This window comes from Platalea leucorodia, assembly GCF_965183815.1.
Source record: "Platalea leucorodia genome assembly, chromosome: 8".
Classification (NCBI taxonomy): Eukaryota; Metazoa; Chordata; class Aves; order Pelecaniformes; family Threskiornithidae; genus Platalea; species Platalea leucorodia.
The window spans coordinates 53,634,446-53,649,222 of record NC_138830.1 but is presented as its reverse complement, the minus strand read 5'-3'; the positions used below and the strand labels follow the sequence as shown (position 1 = coordinate 53,649,222).

General features: G+C 42.0%; 1 protein-coding gene across 1 annotated transcript; it reads left to right on the top strand.

The window, feature by feature from the left end:
- Positions 1-820: 820 nt before the first annotated feature.
- Positions 821-14,662, top strand: MEAK7 (MTOR associated protein, eak-7 homolog). Its single transcript, XM_082320861.1, has 9 exons — positions 821-852; positions 1,234-1,330; positions 2,546-2,722; positions 5,438-5,668; positions 6,430-6,574; positions 7,221-7,661; positions 8,951-9,069; positions 10,265-10,444; positions 11,473-14,662. The coding sequence occupies exons 3-9, from the start codon at positions 2,555-2,557 to the stop codon at positions 11,599-11,601; spliced, it is 1,413 nt and encodes a 470-aa protein (XP_082176987.1). The 5' UTR covers positions 821-852; positions 1,234-1,330; positions 2,546-2,554; the 3' UTR covers positions 11,602-14,662.
- The last annotated feature ends 115 nt before the right edge of the window (positions 14,663-14,777 follow it).

Here is a 14,777-nt window from a genome sequence, read left to right as displayed (position 1 = left end):
CATTGAGAAGTTTTTGTGTTTTCTCTCTACTCCCTATTGCTATGGAAATTCCCCAGAGCCTGACTGTATACCTTGAAAATGACATGTATGTGTGTGTGTGTGTATTACACACAGGCACACACAGCTTTTTCCTTCCCAAAAGCCAAGAGCTGTTTCCAGCACAGATCAGGGCCAGCAACACCTTCTCCCACAGACCCTCCTGAGACCTGCCCCGGGGCACTTTTTAAAACCGCTTCAGCACCGGGCACCAGGGCACTTTAGCTCTCCCTGACAGGGGCCGCCGGGGGTGGTCGGTCTGCCCCAGCTACAACTGTGAACGTTTACCTTCTTTTTGAACCAGTTTTTAGGGCCAGCGGGCCTCAGGGAGGAGGGCCCCCTCAGGCAGGAGGGCCTCCTCAGGGAGAAGGGCCGCCTCAGGGAGGAGGGCCGCCCCAGGGAGGAGGGCCGCCCCAGGGACGAGGGCCTCCTCAGGGACGAGGGCCCCCTCAGGGACGAGGGCCCCCTCAGGGACGAGGGCCCCGTCAGGGAGAAGGGCCGCCTCAGGGAGGAGGGCCCCCGCGGCCTCGCTCAGCTCCGGAGCCCGCAGGCCGCGGCCCCGCCGCTTCCCGCAGCCGGCTCCGGCACCGCCCGCCTCTCCCCTCCGCCTCTTCCCCTCCGGTCCCTCCCCGCCGCCCGAGGGGCGGCACCGCGCGGCGCCATCCCCGGCCGCGGCCCAGCGCCCGCCCCCCGCCGCGCTCCGCCCCAGCCGGGCGGGTGCAGGCGCCGCAGGGCGCCGGCCCCGGCTGCCGGGGCGTGTGTAAAAGTGCAGGGGCCGATCGAGGGGGGCGGAGAGGGGCCGGGGGTGCCCTGCCGGTAAGCGGAGGGGTGGGCCCGCGGTGCCGCCCCGCCCCGTAGCACGGCCTCTGGCCTCACGCCCGTCGCCGGGATGGGGAGGGGGGCACGCCAGGGCTGTTGCCAGCCGGGTGGGGAGGGATGGATTGAGCATACCGGGAAATAAACCGGCAGAATGGCAAATCGCGTAAGCCTTTTTCCCGTCCCTGATCCCGCCTTCGCACCGGTGCGGGGAGAGCGGTGTGGCAGCGCCGGGCCTCGGCCCCGCTGCCGGGCTGCTGCCGAGGAGGGCGCCGGGCCTGGCACGGCGGGAGCCTCCGCCGCTTGTGCTTCCCCGGGCTGAGGGAGAGCGGTGAAGGGCCCCCGGTTAAATTAATAACGTCTTCACGGTTTGTCTTCCAGGTTACAGTCGTTTCCATTAACCCTTGGGGGTTTACCCCACGATCGACATCTTCCTGACAGGCAAACAAGCATTTTGGGCCTGAACTGTTCAGCGAAGGTAAAGAAGCCCAACCCAGCCTCTTACGCACAGTTGTTTATCAAAGTCAGCATCGGTTAACGACAGAAAGATTGGATTAGGATAAACAAAGAGTCCTTCTGAGGCTGCTGAAGGCCTGTGTGGTGGGCTTGTCTGAAAAAAAGATTTCTGTAGAACTGGGAATCCCAAACCAAAAGTGAGGTGCCAGAAAGGACGTGGAATTTGTGGAAAGAAAACCACAAAGGGATGTTTTATTCTGCTTCTCATATTTTTTATATTGTCACCTCAGGACTGTGTCTACCCCAGATAGATGGGGAGGCCGTTTACAGTGGTGACTGTCATTGCGGTCATGGTGGAATTTGGGGTTTCAAGCCCTGCTGTGGCACTGTTAGGTCTGTGCTGCTCCAGGGAGAAAGCCAGAGCATGTGGCCCAGACAACACTAAAATATTAGTCTCTATAATGCAGGTGAATCCTGGGACAGTGACAGAAATCGTAATTGTACCATTAATGTGTAAAACAAACGAACAAAACCCAAACCACCCCCCGCCCCCGCCAACCTTAATTCTGTGGGTACCAGCTCTCAACAATTTATTGACTTCATATGAAGCTGTGTGTTTTTGATGGGTCTTGAGTCGTCTTCCTAAATGTTTTTGTTACTGTGTTTCTTGGCAGCTTTTTGAAAGATTTTTCTATTGTGTCCTTAGAAAAAACATTCTCATGTCATCCTCAGAGACTTCACAGTGATCATGTTTTAGTGCCACATACTATTGGCAGACTTAGCTTCAGCCCATTAATGCATCAGAAAGATGTAGCATAATCTGTCATAAAAAATCCATAACAGGCTATTCCCTTCATGTTACTGATGTATTCCAGCTGACAGACTCGTGGTCACTTTGTACAAGCTAATTTAATCATTAAATCATATTGGTTTTTCCATTTGATAAGACTTGAATGAGGTTTGAATTGGTAGAGAGGGTGGTCTTAGCAAAGAGCTGGCAGATTGTCATTTTTTTAAAGCATGGTTACTGTTCACGGATGTTCTTCAAATTCATTAAGTCTTAGTGACTAGGGAGACTAAACAGTAGTTTTAATAATAGTTTCCTGGAAGGCTTGTAATTTGCTCTTCTTGTAAAACTTGCACTGGTATGTTAGTCTGTTTGATATGTCTTCGATGGCTATTGTGATACCTTTCTGTGTTTATTGTTTTTTTTTTTTATCCTTTTTCTTTGCTTCAGGTTGAAAAGATGGGAAATGCAGAAAGCAATGCCTATCAGAATCACCTTTCCAGATTTCTTCCTGAGGAGCAGTCTGACATTGATGGGGTATTTGATACCTTATCAGGATCGGGTGGCTCAGCTGGAGCAAAAAATGGCAAAGCTACAAAGAAAACTGTCACTCTGGCAGCACTACAGGTAAGACGATCTATTATTCCTGATATACCTGGGATATAATGCATTGAATGTAATTCCAGAAAGAAACTAAAGGCGTGGCAATAGTTACTTTTTAAGGATTGCTTGTCTCAATTTAATACTTAATGTTTTGGGGCAGGATGGATATTTAACTTTTTCTTACGGTTTAACATGAGTAGTGAATTTTGAGTTTGTATTGCACTGTTGGGTCAATTTGCAGCTCTCCTGATTCTGAAGGAAGGTGGGACGTATGAAAATATTTCTACAGAAACCTGAAAAATGGGAAGAATATTCTTCCCCCTGGAGTCTATAGTATGTGATTATGTGACAGCTTCTCAAGAAAATCTGTAAAAAGTCAGTTTGTATTTGGTTATATCTTTATTCCTCAATTGCATCACCATCTCTAATCTTTTCACTTGCATTAAAAGGAGAGAACTCAATTTTGCTTGATTAAGCTGTGGCTCCCTGTTTTAGCTAATTAACATACATTATGCTTTCTGATTAACTTTGCATTCATTTTCTAATCAAGAAAAAAGACAAAAATGATTCGTTGAATACTTGATAACTTCAGTTAGGCAGGAACCAAGTGGCCAAATGAATGTAGTATTAAAAGGGCATTTTTATATATGCTACACAGTTAATGGAATCAAATCAGAACTCCAGGAAAGAAGTAGGGTATTTTAAGGTAATTAGCGATGGCTCTGCATACGAACCAGCTTTAGCCTTCCTCCAGCCTGGCTGGTTATGAGCTATCACCAGTTTGGAAGCAGCGTTGCTGCTGCCCAGCCTTGCAACCCTAATACGACCAAGCGCCTGGTCCTTGGTGTCTGTTATTTGATTGGGACCTGGAAGAAGTTCTCTTTCAAGCTTTGCCCCTAGATCAATGTGATGTTTGAACATTTGTCTTTTCCCTTCCTGCCTTTTTGTTTGCCAACTTAAATTAAAATCTCTTGAAAGGCTGCCTGTAGGTGCCTAATTCCTTAGTGCAGGAACTATTGCAGTGGCATGCCTGCCTCGTAGGTGTCTGTGCTCATGCCTGAGCTAGACTGATACCTGGCAGATTTGATCTAGCAACAGTCCGGTAACATTGACGAGGCCCCGAGCATAACCTCATGTACTCTGCTTAGGCTCGGTACTTTACTGGAAGGAAACTACATGGCTTCTGGACCAGAACAGGCTGCACTGACTGCGTAGCTTGGAAAGCAGGTAGAGCAGGTATCTCTAGATACTTTCTTGAAGCCATTTAAGATAAGGATTCTAAACTGTCACGGGTGTGAGTTTGTTAGATGTTTATTAAAGGTTCCCTTTTTACAGTCCTCTTCTTTTGCACCGCAGGTCGACTCATTGGAATAGCTATAAGCGTAACAAAACAATGCAACAAAGTTAGTGGTGGGTGAGAACGGGTGGGGAGTAGGTAGGTAATACTGCAGTAGGAAGCAAAAAGGCCTCGAGTACAGTGTTTTTAATTATGTTCCCTGCTGCTTGTCTCACTTCAGACTCACGTAGCACTTTTAGAAAGCCTCTTAAAGGCGGCTGTACCCCCTGTGACCATCCCTCCCTCAATATGAAGCACTCATGTGCACTCTAATTCTGCTTCTACTGAAATCAATGGGAGTTTTACCACTGACGTCAACAAAAGCAGGGTAGAGCTTGGCATATTGGATCTCGCCCTATATGCACAGCAACAGCCATTAACATCAAATAGGAACAGCCCCGGTGGCTTCAATAGGAGTGCTATTGCGCCAGCAATAGATTGGTAATAGCAGCTCCGCTGAATAGAGCTGGAGTGCTTTTATGCAGGTGGAGCTCCATTGATTTCAGCATAGTCCCCACTGGGCTACACCCCGTATATAAGAGTCAAGTCAGGTGTTCAGCATGTTATGCACAGTGCTTTGCGCAGCGAAGACACTGTGTAATCATGTCCTAGTGTATGGATGTATTTTAGATGATTTATTTTTAAACCGTGTAATTATCTCGAACACTGTGAAAGTTTCTTGAATCCCGAGTCAGCTCTTTCCCACAGTGTTGTGATGTATGCTGATGTACACCACTTAGATTTCAATTCAAAGGGCCAGGCATGCAATTTAGATGAATAAGTTTTGATTTCGACTGTTTTAACATCAGGGGTGCCTTATAAAAATCAGGTGATCTCAGTTTTGTTCCGTGCTTGAATTAGATGTTGCTATGCAGAGCGAAACTTCTCAGAATTGTTTCTGTATATGCATGGAGGGTTTAAACACGTTGCCTGCGTTGTCTTGAGGCCAAAACTGACATATGGAAAATACTTTGTTTTTAAGTATCTGTGAGCTCCACTATTAAAAGCAGGGTTAAAACACAGTTCTAAATGTTGGGCTGGCAGAGTTGTAAACCTTTACAACAGAATTATCATATAGAAGTCCTTTGCTAATATCCCGTTAACACTTTGCTAATATCCCGTTAACACTTTGCAGTCCATTGCATTTGTAGAAAAACAGATTGCATTTGTAGAAAAACAGTATCAACTTAAGTCACTAAATTGTATTGGAAAGGAGATACTGTAAAAATAGAGAATTTTTTTCTCTTGGAAAACCAGACCTTTGGCAAAAGTTTGTTGCTGATAGTAGATACTCGGTATTGAAATCCTTCATTCATAGCAGTATATCTCAGCACAGATTAGCTGGAATATATTAGTTATTCCTAATTTTTAAAACATGTTCTTTGCTCTTTTTCTCATTGTAGGCCTATGTGCGGGAGCCATTACCAGAGCAGATGACTGTTCGGTTATACAACGGAATGAAAAGTATTGACCTGACTGGGAAATCATCTGGGCTGAGTGAACAGATTGCTAAGGAGCAGTTTGTAATTTTTATGTCAAACCTCTTAAAAGGGAATGCAGATGAGAAGACTACCATAATAATGAGAATGATCTCCAAGACAGAAGGGCCTGTGAAAGGCAAACAAATCCAAGAGGTAAACAGGCAGTTAAATGTGTGTTGGGGTCAGTAAGAGAACAGAGATGGGCAGGTAATTTGCAGGTAATCTTTAGAGGACAAGAATCAGAACGGGGATTCCTGACTTTTGTATTTTTTTATTCTCTTTACCACTGACTTCCTGATCTGGGACAAACAGTGTAGGCAATCCAGGTTATATGGGATGACCGTTTCAGCTGTGGTGGGCTTTTCCGTGCTGACTTGCCTACTTTGAGAACCAGGATCTGGATTTTGGGGAGCACACTGACTGATTTGTCTGATGGTTCACAGGCTTACTCTGAAGGGTGCAGAGACTGGCTGTATTTAAGAGCCAGCAGGGGTGGTGGTGTCGCCGGTGCTTCTGGGAACTGAGCAAAATGCTTTCTTGAGCTTTAGGTGCAGGACAGATGTGCGACTCAAATACGTAGCTTGCAAGGTGGAAGAGTGGGATCTCACAAAACAGTAATTCTCTAGCAGCTCCTACCACTGCATAATTGGGACCTCCCCTCCCTCTTTCATGCCGTATTTTATGGAGGTGCTTTGTGAAGTAACATTTACAAAATGTCTTGGAAAAGGATACTTTTCAAGACCCATGACACTGAAATAGCATTTCTGTTATTTCTGACCCGTTGTGAGAAGAGGTGTTTCTGCCATTGGGATTACAGCATCAGTACTACTTGACTTTATTTTCAGAAAGTCCTTTGAAGCTCTTGGCAATTTTATTTAAGAAATGCCAAAATGGTGATGTTTTAACCTTTTAAGTTCGCAGAGGATCTGATCATGTCTGTAGTCCATGTACTGAGCTACAGGAAGGGACTGAAAGGTTGGAATTTGGAGAATACTGGGGATTCTGCAAGTGGAGTAAAGGCTCTGGCTTCTCAGCTGCTATCAGAATTGAAGCTTGCAGGTAAGTAGCACTAATGTAGTATATCCCAGAATGGCGCAGAGCTCACCTAGTCACTGATATCACAACAATTTTTCACTTTGGAGCCCGTTTTTGAATTGAAATGGTGAGACCAGTATTTCAAACCTAGTGCTTTGCAAATGACTTGGGAATTTTATTTATTTTACCCTCCCATCTTTCTCTCCTAAATTCAGGAGAGCTTCAGTTTGAAGTCCCGGTTTAAGTGGGTGTGCAAAACTATTTGTCACGGAACATGTCTGTTTTACAAATACCTGCCTTGCAGGTGACAGGCGTTTGGATGCACGTGCATATATTTATGACTGCGTGTCCTTTTGCAAAGCCTAAGTTTCCCTTTGCTGTTGTTGTAATAATAGATTTTGCTGTCTTGCAAAGAACATCTCACAAGTTGTAACTAGGAGTCCACGTTTCTTAATCGTGACAGCCCAACCAATGGATGTCACAGGCAAATGTTTCTCGGTTCTGTGGGTGCATCTGCTTAACGCAGTTGACACTTTACTGTCGCTGGCTCCTTTCACATGTGGTTTCATGTCCATTAAAATAATGGAATATTGTGTTTACACTTGAAAATCAACTGGTTATTTTCCAGACTGGGGGACTTACTGCTGTTCCTGTGTGTCTTATTATTTAGATGGGACAAAACCTGTGGGTCCTGAGCTGATGGAGACAACTTTTGATCAAAGTGTCATTGAGGATTGGGTGTATCGAGTTCCTCAGATCTCAATTTTCCTCAGTGTTGTTATCAGGCAAGGCCTCCATGTTCTGCATTCTCTCCCAGACCAAACCAAAGACATACTCAACCTGGTTCCAAGCTGCAAAGGCATCAAAGGAAGAGGACTTGTCAGTCTCTTTGACATCCCATCCATCATATACATCAACTCCCATCTGCCTGCAGAGCTACAGCACAAGTGGCAGCTTTTATTTTCTTCTAGGCTTCATGGAGAAAGCTTTTCACAGTTATGTGGGCATATAGTGAACAAAGGTCCTTGCATAGTGATCTTAAAGGACTTAGATGGTTATATCTTTGGTGGGTTTGCATCTCACTCCTGGGAGGTGAAGCCACAGTTTCAAGGTAAAACTCACTTTTCTTTTTCTAGTATCTCATGGCTCTGGTAAACATTTTCTGTTCTGTACAGGTACAAGAATCCTGTCCACTTAATGGATACTGTCATTTTACTTTTATGACACGCAGTATTTCTTGTACTTTCAAGTGTAGTTTCCTGTGGCAAAAATAACACTAATTTTTGAAAAATACAAAATACGTTCTAAGTTATTCCTGCTTTGTACCCAGTGAGGCATATTACTGATTAATGTCTATAGTTTGTCTGTTATTTGATAAGACTTTTAAAATTGCAGGACTTATTGATCATGGAACAAGTTTTCTTTTCAGTGAAATCTATCAACCCCTGTAGCTGCATAGGTTGAAAATGAAATGAAAAGGAAGGAAATACAGCATAGACGATGAATTAGCGTTTAAATAAGATGTCCAGCAGATGGCAATCTTCCATCTCGGAAAACACCAGGTTAAGCCTCCTGTTGCCATTTGTGCACTGTCTGTCTTTGTTTCCCTTTTAAAATCCAGCAGCAAAAGAGTCCTTTGGACAAGCTAAACTTTTTGTTCCCTTGAAACGTCTGGGTAGAAGAGAGGGGTTTTTTGTAACTCTTTGGAAATAACTTACGATAACTTATGATGAACTTGTGATGGCTTTCCAAAAAAAAAAAAAAATTATGGACTCGGGATAATCTGTCCTGCTGGGAATTCTCACTTTTGCTACATTAAAAACTCAATTCCTATACTTAATTAGTATTTGATAATTACCACTTCAGTCAGTTAGTATAATATTATATTACATTGATTACACAACACTTTCCTTGTATTTTTTCCTGATAGAATAACACATGTAGCGTACTAGACAATCGCACCACAGGTCCCTCTGAATACCAAACTGGGTACAATGAAAATTGTACTCTAAATCACTGACCCTAAACTGATCTATATATCAATATAGTCAGCACTAGATGTGTCAACACTCATATCAGTTTGTATGGGTCTAGCGGTTGGCCAGTTTTAGATGATACAATGCAAGCCTGTGACAGGTTTACCCTCACATAGTAATGTAATGTACTGGTCATGCCTCTGACTCTGCCCTTGGTCACAGCCATATAATCACATTGATTTCTGTGACTCTGCACAGAGTTAACTGAGAATAAACAATAGGCCTAGATCTTGAGAGATAGGTATTGGCTTTCTGGGATTTGATTTATTCAGCTGCACTTCTTCAATATTTTTTTTCTTATCCTATTTGTAGGCAAGTTGCTGCTTGGCCAGTTGTCTGACCTCAGATGCTTTTCCGTTTACAGGTGACAACAGATGCTTTCTGTTTTCAGTTTTCCCCTCTCTTGCTGTATACACATACACAGGGTATAACGACCACTACATGTATTTGAACCATGGCCAACAAACAATGCCAAATGGACTTGTAAGTATTAAGAAATGACAATTCGGATTTGTGGCTGGTGTTCAGACGTGTTTCATGTTTTTTGATTCTGTTACTGTGAGCTGATTTATTTGACTTGTATTCTCTGAGGAACTTTTCATCCCTTCTCTGTGCTATTTGTGCCACACTTCTAGTAGGAGGATTTCTTTCTTTTTTTGCATTAAAACATCAGTGTAAAGGGTGAACTATGGATAATGATGGAGAACCGCTTACAGTACTGATAGAGTCTATACTTTTCTTTACAGTCGATGTGTATATTGAAGTACTGAATCAACTAAAATGGAATTTATTTTCGTCTGACCCAAGTAGGTGGGCTTTATGTAGGTTAGATTTATGGAGCTTCTGGGAAGAAATCTTTTTGCCAAGTTCAGTTATCACAGAAGCCCTTCTAGCAGGTCCTCCCTGTTGTCTGGAAGAATTGGCTGCATGTATCCGCATCACTGAAGCAGCACAAGCTAGCTGATCTATGTAATTGAGGATCCTTCCACCGGCTGTTCTCACTGCCACACTAACTGCTTTTTAAATTATGGAAGGCTGAGAAAGCCCAACAGAATTAGAGTACAAGAGTTGCATGTAGGCGGCTGCTGCTGTATAATTACAGTGGCAGAAGCTCCTTTTACTCAAGTCCACAAATGAGCTCTCCAGATGCAGAGGAGTTTCTACATAGCTACGACACATTGTCTATTTTGAAAAGTGCCTTTCAGCTTTGTGGCGTTATATGCCCATAACCTTGGGAATTGCAGCGGTCTGGAGTAAATTTGCTCTAAAGAAAGCAAACAACGTCAAATTACATTATTTGTTTCTGTAGATACTTTTCTAAACGGAAAAGAGGCAGCAAAACCAAGCACTTTCACCCTGTTTAAAATAGAACTGTTAGTCAATAGAGAAAAGCCAGTGAGCTAAATTTCTGGCACAAGACACAGCTGAAGTGCTTGCAGATACTGGTATTCTGGAAAGCGTAGAGGAAGGGCAGTATCACTCAGGTAAATTCTTGTTTGTCTTCAGGAATACTGGGTTTTGGTACAGAAGCCCAGGTTCACTCAGAATACCCTTTCTCACCTACCCATAGAAGTGTAGCACAAATACTGAAAATAGCAATTTATACTCTAGGTTTCATAACTTGCCTGGCGTGTTTTACATGCGCAGCGAGTCTTTCACGTGCTGCTTTGGTTCACAGGGTATGGGTGGACAACATGGTTACTTCGGACTCTGGATAGACAGTGACTATGGGAAGGGGCACAGTAAAGCAAAACCGCGATGTACCACCTACAACAGTCCCCAGCTGTCAGCTAAAGAGGATTTTACACTGGATGCCATGGAAGTTTGGGCAGTGGGAGACCTCCCTGAAAGCGCAGGGGTAGGTGAACCTGTGAGATTGTGTCCTGATTGGAACGCGAGATGCAAAGGCAAAACTTGCAGTTACGGTTTTCTGATTAACCCTGTCTCTCCATTGTAACGAATACTGTTTTCTTTAACTGGCCCCGTGATGCCACGTATTTTGTAGCAAGTAAATGGCTAAACAGGAGTGGAATTGTTGAGGGTGCCAACAAGAAATAACATCAGGAGCCATGAAATGATAGAGTCAGAAGAGCCGCACTTTGCTCTGAATTTCAAAAGGCCTTTCCGATATTGAGGTCTCCAGAAGGAACCTCCTTGGAGGGGTTCATTAAAACCCAGTATTTGTAAAACAAAAGGAACGCACTGGAAGCTCACAAGTAAAGCCTAATCTATAGTTCAGGAAGAGAATCCAAACGATTTCTTTATCAGTAACTCTAAATTTAGTATTTTTTTTACAATAAATTTAAGTCAATAGATTTATGCTAGTCTTTCCGCCCCTGGTTTATTTCTGGGAATAAATAGGAGACTTTTTTCCAGTCTCCTCTGTCCCTGTAATTTATTCTCTTAGTAAACTGTCTGGTCTGCACATCTTGGTGCTGTTTCTTTTTTTAAATTTTTATTTCTTTTCATACTAAATTCATGTGCTCTGTCTGTTCAGAGGACACATAGCTCTAAATAGAAACAGAACAAATTGTTTACAAAAAATGTTGAATTGTACTTGAATCTCTTCTTATAAAAAAGTTCACGTCTGCACTTCAAACTGAGGTCAAGTTAACCAGGATGTTCTGGCTGGCTTGTAACCTGAATAAACTTGAAATAGTTCACTGGCATCTTAGGAAAAGTTTATGACTATTTTGTGTAAGTGCAGCAATAAAAATAATTTGATGTATCCCAGTGAATCTGAAATGCCTTACTTGGGAAGTATATTGTGACAAGTCTGCAAACCAGATTTCTTGTGGACTTTTGAGTATGTCTCTTTCTTGTAACCTGATATCGATTCATTCATAATGACATTTTAAATTGACTATATTTTATTTTGTTTTGAAGGCAAAAGGTAAGAAGAGTATCCTGGATGTAGATCCTGAGGCTCAGGCCTTATTAGAAATGACTGGAAAAAGTCGTCAGAGTGAAGGTCTACGAGAACCCATTGAAGAGGATGATGATGATGATAACTAAAAGAATCACAGTAACATGAAACCCCTTTTTTTTTTTTCTCTCCTGAGTGTTGATGTTCCTTGGACAGGATATTTTTTCCCTCATTTTTTTTCCTTACATTTACCTAATTATCTGGGATGAAGCTTAAGCCTCATACTTATGTAATATTTAGGTCCAATACAATATCCTGCCTGAAGGGTTTTGTTTGGGGAGGACAGAAAAATTAGCTAGGTACTTAATCATTAGACATCTCTAAGTTCTAGCTGAATATGAATTTGCTAGCATTCCTGATAGATCCTATATGCATACAGAATTAAAAACAAAAGATGAAGTTATTGACAGTATGGCTTACTGACTTAGAGAATTGATACATATTTATATAAAGACTGCTTAAGACACTGATTAAGACTCTTATACCTCAACTGCACATATTTATTTGCATGCAATGAAATTAGTCAGCAAAGCTTGCAAATTGTAATGATGTCTTACATTGGTAAACATAGAATCGTCCATGTGATTCCATATGAAGGATGCTATTAATTTGCATTGCTCCAGTTAAAGCATTAAATTTCATGTTTTCTAAGTCACATTTTCAGCAAGTGACTCTAAGTGGCTGTAAGATGTCCAGATGCTACGTAGACACCATCCAGTTTTATAATACTACACTACTCCTTAGTGCATTTCACTTAAAATACTTCTTCAGAAATTTGTCTATTGCTTTTTAAACTTAGTAGAACAGAACTGTTGGAGTCATTTGGCTGTATTTATCCTAAGAACGGGCCATACCGCCAGCAGAAGTTCTCTAGGGGAGGTACCTTCTTTAGTAGCCTCACTTGAGACTGGAGTAAAAGATCAGGCTGTAAAAAGGATTAACAAGCATCCACAGTTAATTGGGAATACTATCTGCAGATACCTTGTAAAAAAAAAAAAAAAAATCAGGGTTATGTCTGTAACATGTTTAAGGAAGACTGCCGTACACTTTATTTCCACAGAATTAATCATTACTGTTTTAGGGAAAAAAATGCCCGCAATATGAAATGAACTAGTGGGTTGGGGGTGTTGCTCTGTCTTGTTGGCTGTTCACCAGTCAACGCCAGTTTTGTCAGGTCTCTCATACTCAGGGCTTTTTCTACTTGAATCCGTTCACATCTGTCACTAATTATTAGTTTGACCTTGCTAATTCTGTGTGTAATTAACTTGTCAAAAATAACCCTATTTTCTACCAGGGACTGTCATTTCTAACTCAGCAAATTGTGTGTGGTTATTAGTATGTAGAGTTATTCTCCTCCTAAGGAGGAGGACTGTATCAAGTCCCCTTTGTCCTAGCATGAGCTCGTCTTCCATGCAACTTAGAGCAAAAAATGTGCTGGAACACTCTATAAAATTACTGTGATTCCTGATCATGTGGCCTTCCTTCAAATTCTTTCCTTTAGCATTTTCTTGTAGGTGTGTGGTTTCTTTTTTCCCCCCAACGTTTTTCATAGCCAAATTTGAATATTCTGAATAATCTGCACTTGTGCCTTAATGTAGATCCCACATTTTAAAATTTTATTAAACAATATGAATTTAACCTTGAAAGGAGAGCATGAAGAAATCGCTCTAGCCAGACATCTTAGAACTCAACTATGCATTCTGTACACTACCTGCCCTAATGATTGGGGCATATATGCTATTTGTTCCAGTACAAAGTATGCTGTGAAAGGCCTCCGCTAAAGTCATCTTATCTTGTGTTAGCTTAAATAAACCAGATAGTCTCCCAAGTTTGTAACACATAGGAAAAAATGTAAGCATTAAAACAATTACAGTAATACTTTTGTATAATTTTCTTCTCTGTATATTTTAATAAGAATTTTAAATGGTACAAAGTAGGGAGTGCTATATAGACAGCAAGTAAGTACATGATGCTTTTTGTAACTGTGGTGATGCTGGCTTTTGTTTTAACATTCTCCCACCATAAGTCCCAGAGGTATTCTTCACTTAGGCACTGACTAAGCGGACTGAATGCTTGAAGTGGATGGCATACAGGAAGGAGACATGGTTGAATTTCTGCAGTTACACATAAAATAAACAACTAGACTTTCTTTTCTTTCCGTTACAAGGCAGAGACTTTTCTTTGAGGACTGAAACCGTTTGCAAGGATTTTTAAAAAAATAGTGAGCAGACACCTTTGCAGACTATATCTGGGGAGGGTGAATTGCACAAAGCTACTCTTCACCAAAAATATTTCAGTGGGCAAGTTTTCTTTGATTTAAAATAAGTATCAGTATAGCTGGTTCCTTCTCGGCTGTGAATCCAAAATGTAATCCTGCTTAAACATCATCTTGTGAAGATCAGCATAGCATTTTGACCTGTGAAATTGTGTTTTATGACAAATTTGTATTTGAGACTCTTCATCTTCACTTTGAAGTGAAGGTGTTAAGCTGGGGCAAGAAGACTGACATTTTGACACTTTCACCAAATGTATCAGAGAAGCATTACTTACTAGGAAACTACTGATCCAACCAGCAGATGGGATTACTCAAAATTTTTCTTTAAAAGATTGGCTTGGAAGATACTCAACTTTTTTTTTGCTGAACCTAATGATTAAGCAATCTGTGCTTCATATGCATCTAAAACTGTCCAGAAAGCATTTGTCAGCAGTGGGCTTAGCGATGATCTAAACATCTCTCAGTCACTTTTATGCAGCTGTTAATCCAACTGCAAAGCTTACCATCCCTGCTATGTATGCGAGTCATCTTTATTCTCATGCGCTTGTGCAAGTGAGTCCCTTCCCCATTAAATCCATCCACTCCTGCGCATCAGCCTTCCGCTTCGCTCCTATTAATCATATAGGTACAAAAAAAATCATGGCAGTGTTCGGCAAAAGCCGGCCGCCGAGGGTTGGCACGTTAGCTCTCTACTCTTTGTTTCACATCTCCCCACAGTTTTCCTTGAGAGTCTTGCTGAACCAAGGCTAGATATCTGGGAATCTAGAAACGCTAGAGACTGACTATAGGAAAAGAAGTGCTAGTGAAGGCAGGTCTTTTCCATTCTTCTAATTTAATATAAAAGGATGGGTCTAAATCAAGAGTCTTGTTCAGAAACTTACCTGTAACATTTTAAAATGTAGATTTTATTAATAAAAATCATTTTGATTTAAATAAATATGCACAATAGATTTTTCTGTACAGGTGTGAAACCGCGTTATTTTGTCTGGG